The sequence below is a fragment of the Cornus florida genome, unplaced genomic scaffold (genome assembly GCF_030987335.1).
Source record: "Cornus florida cultivar Cherokee Brave unplaced genomic scaffold, ASM3098733v1 CherokeeBrave_3.0.0_Hap2_Chr11, whole genome shotgun sequence".
In the NCBI taxonomy this organism is placed as follows: domain Eukaryota; kingdom Viridiplantae; phylum Streptophyta; class Magnoliopsida; order Cornales; family Cornaceae; genus Cornus; species Cornus florida.
The window spans coordinates 95,860,709-95,867,870 of NW_026775581.1; the positions used below are offsets into that span (position 1 = coordinate 95,860,709).

General features: G+C 32.8%; 1 protein-coding gene across 1 annotated transcript; it reads left to right on the forward strand.

The window, feature by feature from the left end:
* Positions 1-4,657: 4,657 nt before the first annotated feature.
* On the forward strand, positions 4,658-6,343 carry LOC132281602 (putative UPF0481 protein At3g02645). Its single transcript, XM_059783294.1, has one exon. The coding sequence runs from the start codon at positions 4,658-4,660 to the stop codon at positions 6,341-6,343; it is 1,686 nt and encodes a 561-aa protein (XP_059639277.1).
* The last annotated feature ends 819 nt before the right edge of the window (positions 6,344-7,162 follow it).

Sequence of the window (7,162 nt, forward strand, 5' to 3'; positions counted from 1 at the left end):
TGATATTATGTAATTTGCATGGTTATCAAAATCGCGATTCGAAGTCGTAGAATCGTGCGATTCTACGACTCAGAACTCAAAATTGAGTCAAATCGCAGCAAAATCGCTCAATTGGTAGAATCGGGGGTAGAATCGTTTGTAGAATCATAAAATTGTACGATTCTACACGATTCTATCGATTTTACCAAAATGGGTGTTTTGGGTGGGTCTTTATAGTATTTAGTTTTTGGGCCTTTAGTTGTTCAACTTGTTTGGGCCAGGCTTGGCCCAAATATTGTATAGAAAGTTATAAATGATAAAAAAACAAAACCCTAATTGTTATTAGTCTATTACACTATTGACTCTATTATAGAAATTTAGAAACGGGAAGTCACAGAGGAGGAGGTGGCAGTGCAGAGGCTCAGAGAAAGCAGATCGGATCCACAGTTATTTTAATACAATATGTTATTTTATTACTTTTCCTTTTTTAGCTAAGCATCTTTCTTCACTAAAAAATAGCAAGAAAAAAGTGTTTTTTTTTTTCAATATATAAAATTGCTTCTTATCACTACCTTATTTTATTTTGTTCTACATTTTTTTTTTCCCTTTTTCCTTTTCTTTTATTACTTAGGTCTCAACTCTAAAGTGCCATAGGTCACCTATTGCTTATATATATATAAAAATATATAGATAATACACTAATATGCAAAAAATTAACTGAAGTTACTAATTCATTCTATTCAACTTCAAATCGGATTCCATTTGCAACACATCCGCTCAAAGTTTGAGGAAAAGAATAATAGATTCACTTTGACAAATAGATCTATCTAATGAATATTATGACTCATAATTAAAATTTAATTTAATTAAAGCTTGGAGTTCAAGAATGATTTATGGAATGAAATTATTGCATATGTGCTATCAATTATTTAATTGCCATTGAAAAGTAGCCAATGCAGTCCCAATTCAACCTTTTTCTTTTTTTTTTTTCTTTTTTTTTTATTTTTTATTTTTTTTTTATCTATATGTTTTTTGCTCCCCTAATAATAAAATGCTTCATAATAGAAATGTGAATGAGGTTTTTTGTTTATTTATTTATTTATTTATTTATCTATATAATTTTTTTAAGTGTAATTTTAATTGTGCACAAATTGGGGGAGGGTAAAAAAATTTGGGGGAAGTCATTTTACTTATTCACGGAGCAAAAAAAGAATTTCTTAAATGTCAAATTTTATTCCTTGATAGGCTATGTTGAAGTTAGATATATTTGGTTGTGTGTTTTGGCCTTATTTTTATTATATTTTACACATCTTATTGTTTAAGAAGTTAGTTTCAATTATTTTTTCACAATTTGGTAGAATCTTACGATTCACGATCCGATTTTACGATTCCGATTCTACGGAGATCAAAACGATTCTGCGTAAAATCCCGATTTTAACAACCTTGGTAATTTGTGCCACTATCATGAGTGAAGGTTTTTTCTTTTTTTTTTTCATAAGATAGGTTTGATTTTTTTTTTTTTTTTTTTTTAGATGAAAGGGTTTTGTGCTTTTGCTCTTTAGTATACATATGATGATGGTGATATATTCTAATTGTATTATTGGTAGGTACGTTTTGAGCTTTTTCCTATCTTTTACTAAAAATGTTTTGTACTTGGTTTTGGATTGCTGTGATTTTATTCTCTGAGCATTTGGTACGTACATGATTATATTGCATAATTACTGTTAAAGACTAATATTGTTTATTACTAAAGATATCCTAATGAAAAACGAATATCGAGATGAAGTAGAGAGAATAAATTCCTTGAGTTACGGGTGTTCAATTGTTTTACACCAAAACAAAAAGAAATAAAAAAGGAAAAGAAAGGTACTTTTTTGAAATTAAATTAAGGTACATACGGAGCATCTAATCATAAGATCTTATGTTATTTTTGAAAAAATTAACTCAAATGTTAATAAACTAATGTAACGTACGTATTTTTAAACATCTGATGTATTATAGAATACATTAGTGAAAAAAGTATAGAAAAGGATTCTAATCCAGCCATAACTACAACAAAACAGTTCTATAATAGTACAGTTTTTTGTGAGAGTGACTGACAAAGTGAAAAGTGAAAACTGCTGCTAAAATTGTTATTGCGGTGTATTTTTCCAAGCTTCACACACACACACAAAGGAAGAAGAAGAAGAAGAAGAAGGAAGAAAAATGTGTTAAAATATAACAGCAGGACTTCACGTGCTTGTACAATTCCAAAGAATTTAGGGAAACTTCAGATTTTGGATGCTAGGGTTTGAATGCAAGGAAGATAAGAAAGGGAGAATTTGTAGATAAAAATAGGACAAGAATCGTAACAGTTGGTAGATTCACTGTTTGTAGTATATCATTTTGATTTTTGCTATTCTTGCTATTTGTAGATAATATTTTAATTTTTTATAATTATTTGTATTTGTATATAATTGGGAAGCCACCAAAAGAATTTTTTAATTACCGGAAGGAAAAAAAAAAAAACAAAAGAATTTTGAGATGTCAAAGGAACCCTTTAATTGTAGTGTGTTTTATCAAGCAAAGGTTTAAGAAATTAAGTTGATCTTGTTGCCACACAGATAGTGGCTTGGCAGAAGCATTGTCGACGATGGTTAACTTCTGGCTATATTTTCAGTGTTGCAAGCAATCAATTGTTTCTCTTTCTAGTACAACCCAAGTATAAAGAAACAGATCAAATACATCAACCTTAGTGTTTTAAACCATTGGATATATTCAAGTGAGACTCATATGAATCCGACTTTGAATTATAATCAACGGTTTACAATTTGTTTGGTCATATATTGTTGTTTATAAAGCATCGTCCATATTATTTTGTTGAATAATTATATTCTAATCAATTTTTCAAATCAAAATGTTAAGCGGATGAGATTTTTATCCATTTGGTACAAGTCCAATTCACAACATCAAATAGATAAGAACACATATAGGTTTAAATAGTATTATTCTATTTTGTTGCCACATTTGCCAATTGTGAATTTGTTTGTCTTTGAAAAGTCTCAAGCAACAACAAAAAAAAAAATGTTTAACAATATTATTACGTAATATTTTGCAACACAGCCAGGGTCCACGGGGAAGGGAGGGCTTATCTCTAAAATTACAGAGAGAAAGCTCTCCCGAAAATTCTCGACTCCCGTCTTTAATTTTCTTTTCTTTTCCACTCTTCATTTTTTTTCCTCCAAAAAAAAAAAAATGCTTGAATGTTTAAAGAATATCGATGACACATAGTGACATGAGCAACCGAAGTAAATATATTTTTACTTATGCCACAAGAGATATGAATAATTAGTTTATAATATATACTGGTATACTGGTGACATGGTATCACCGCTTTTCTCCTTCACCTTCTCCATGTCCTTGTGGGGTTAGCGTCTCTTTCTTGGCAATCAACCACCATTTTATATAGGATCCTTCATGTCAAATGGTCTTTGACTGAAAGGTGGTGTCGGCCGTGGCTGTCCAGCATGACTGGAACATGATAGACTTTCATGTTCTTCATTTTGGTTTCCTCGCACTCATAGCTCAGTTCTATGTGGTGAGCTGTTGAACATGACATTGGTGTTTCATGATTTCATCCCACTAAAACGACTTTTTTAATGGGTCAGTTGATATGAGCCGAAGTTGCTAACTGCATTAATTTTGATTACATTACTGTCGTAAACACCTCATTTTGCCCCTACATTTTTATAACATTACCATGTTCTTCGTTTTAATACTATACATATACAACTCATTTTGTCCCCACCCTAATGTGGGGTTAGGGACATTAGTTTTTGTAACAATGTTTGATGATAAATTCAAATTTCTTGGGAGTTTCAAGAGCTTTTAAGAAACTAAAATTTCATTCATGGACTTAATTTATTTCTGTTGCTTAATTAATAAGAAAGTTCTTGCTTGTTTGCTTGCTCATTAAAGAAAATCGTGGTTAATGCTTTCGTTTTCACCAGGACATATCAAATCAAATATGGTGACGTTACGTCTATAGTTATTTAATGGTTAAAAAACAAGATGTATTTGAAATATGTATTTTTTTTTTTTTTTTCAGGCAAATTACTACAATCATAGTTTCAATTTATATCAATTAATACCACATAAAGCAAGGCGTCCTCGTTGAAAAGATGTGGAAATGGAAAGGGTCCCGGCCAGCAGAAGTGGAAAGACCTTGTAGAAAATAAATCATTAACTATAGAAAGCGACCTACGTACTAATGACTATTTGAAAATTCAATATTTCATCCAAAATAAAATTGAAATTTTTTTTTTTCATAAATAAAATTGAATTCACTAAATCCAAAAAAGAAGAGGTGGGTGGGGAACCTCTCTTGGTTTTTTATTTTTATTTTTATTTTTATTTTTTACGCCGTCTGGAAAGTGAGATGTTTAAAATTAATATAAACACGAGAAACGCATTTCTTATGACACCCTAACAAAAATTAATTTCATGTTGTGACATTTAAACCTATTTAAAGCCTCATTCTCTTAACTTGTCCGCCATTCAATTAAACCAAAACTGAAACATTACCCATAACAAATTTAATTTTCCTAATTACCGAAAAAAAAAATAATAATAAAATAAAAAATAGTAAACCTTAAATTTCCTAGAACGTACAAGTGACATGTCTTCCCTTCAACCCATCATGACCTCAAACTCGAGCTCAAACTTTGATGAGCATCGATGGGTCATTCAAATCCGTAGAAGCCTAGAGGAAGAGCTCGAAGAGGAAGCTGAAATCCCCGTCAGCATCTTCAACGTGCCCAAAACCCTAATGGCTAGTGATCCGGATTCATATATTCCACAACAAGTTGCACTAGGTCCATACCATTATTGGCGTCCCGAGCTCTATGAGATGGAGAGATATAAGCTTGCTGCCGCAAAAAGAATGCAGAAACAGCTCCAGAGCCTCAAGTTCCAACATCTTGTCAGCTCTTTGATAGAGCTGGAGCTGAGGATTCGAGCTTCCTACCACAAGTACCTAGATTTCAATGGCGAAACCTTGGCTTGGATGATGGCAGTAGATGCATCCTTCATGCTTGAGTTCCTTCAAATCTATGCTCTCAAAGAAGGCAAGACTCTAACAAGAGTTTCATCTAGGATGTCCCATTTGGTAGATATTGCAGGGAGAAAGTCTGCGCACAATGCCATTCTTCGCGACATGGTGATGCTGGAGAATCAAATCCCTCTCTTTCTATTAAGAAAGGTGCTAGAATTCCAATTTTCATCACTGGAATTATCGGATGATATGTTACAGTCCATGTTAATGGGATTGTGCATGGAGATTTCCCCCTTCAAGATGATGGAAGAATTACCAAATGTTCGAGTCTCTGATCAGCTCACTCACTTGCTAGACTTTTTGTACCAAGTGATAGTGCCCAAATTGGAAGATCTTCAATCATCCGAAACAACTGAAATTGAGGATCAACAAGATGCCAAGAGAGGAGAAGAAAATTCATTTGGGAAATCAAGTTACGTAAAACAACACATTGACGGGATTTGTAAGGTCCTTTCAAAATTAAACAAAGTCTCTGTGCGTCTTCTCAAGAGGGTAATATTCTCTAAGCCTGTCAGAGTGATACTAAATTTGCCTTGGACAATAATCTCTAAATTTCCACTATTTAGTGTGTTGAAACAACCCATTGAATATATGTTCTTCTTCCAAGATAAAGAAGAAGGGAAACCTGAAAACCAGAGTACTTCTAATTCGAATACTAACATTAACAAACCTCCACTAGTTGAAGAAATCACAATCCCATCAATCACCGAGCTCTCCAAAGCCGGTGTTCGTTTGTTGCCCACTAACGGTAGCATCTCAACCATTAGTTTCGATGTTAAAAAAGTTGCATTGTACCTCCCTACAGTTAGTTTAGACGTGAACACGGAGACGATCTTTAGAAATTTAGTAGCATATGAAGCATGCAATGCTTCGGGGCCATTGGTTTTCACTCGTTACACGGAATTAATGAATGGGATTATTGATACTGAAGAGGATGCAAAGATACTTAGAGAAAGAGGGATTATTTTGAACCATTTGAAAAGTGATGAAGAAGTGGCCAACCTGTGGAATGGGATGAGCAAGTCTGTTAGGTTGACCAAAGTGCCCTTTTTAGATAAAGTGATTGAACATGTGAACAAGTATTATAACGGTGGGTGGAAGGTTAGAGTTGGAAAATTTATGAAGAGTTACGTGTTTGGGTCATGGCAATTTCTCACACTGCTGGCTGCTATTTTGCTCTTGTTGATGATGGCTTTACAAGCGTTTTGCTCTGTTTATAGATGTGCTCGAAGTCGAATGTTCCACGTCAGTACATTTCGTGAGTCTGTGTGAGTGCGCGTACATCTCTTTCACCGACTGATGTCTTGTATTCATCAGACATGCTTATTATCTCCATGGAGCATCTGAATTTTCTTTTGTTCTTCTCAATAAAGATGAGGTTGCAGTGATGTTTGTTAATGCTTGTCGTGATGCTGTGTAAATACTATTTGGAATATTCTTTCCTTAAATTAAAATTTCTATTGAAATTTTTCTTAATTTTAAATAATGATTTTGCATTTGCTAGTTTGTCTGGGAATTTGGTTAGTGATTGGCATATTACACATGTGACAATTAAACCAAAGAAGTAATGAAGAAAGAATCAATTCTTTGATTCAGAGCAGTTCTACTGATTTATACCAAAGTAAGGATACTTTTTATTAAGGGATCGATTAGACTAACTAAAATGCGTTTAAAAATAAACTGCATATATATGTGTGTGTGTGTGTGTGCGCATCCAATGAGAAGACCTCATTATACCATTTAACTTTAAGTTAACTATGCCTATTTTTATATTCATAAATATTAGATAATTACGTTTTCCAGACACTTCAGCAACTTCGTCTTTAATGGCAATAACAGTTTTTGGGTTTTACAGGTAAAAAAATCTCTCATATTAAAGAACAAAAATCTTGGGTATTTGAGCATACGTCATAGATGTTGAAATTGGCAGAAATTGCTTCAATTTAGAGATTTCCTCTCCCAAATCAGGAAGCACAAATATTTCTACGAGCTACATACTTGTATTGAATACGTATCGATTTTCTTCGAATACTAATTAATATGTGTTCGATATATCTTAATCGTATTCATAATTTTAAATTATATTTTTAA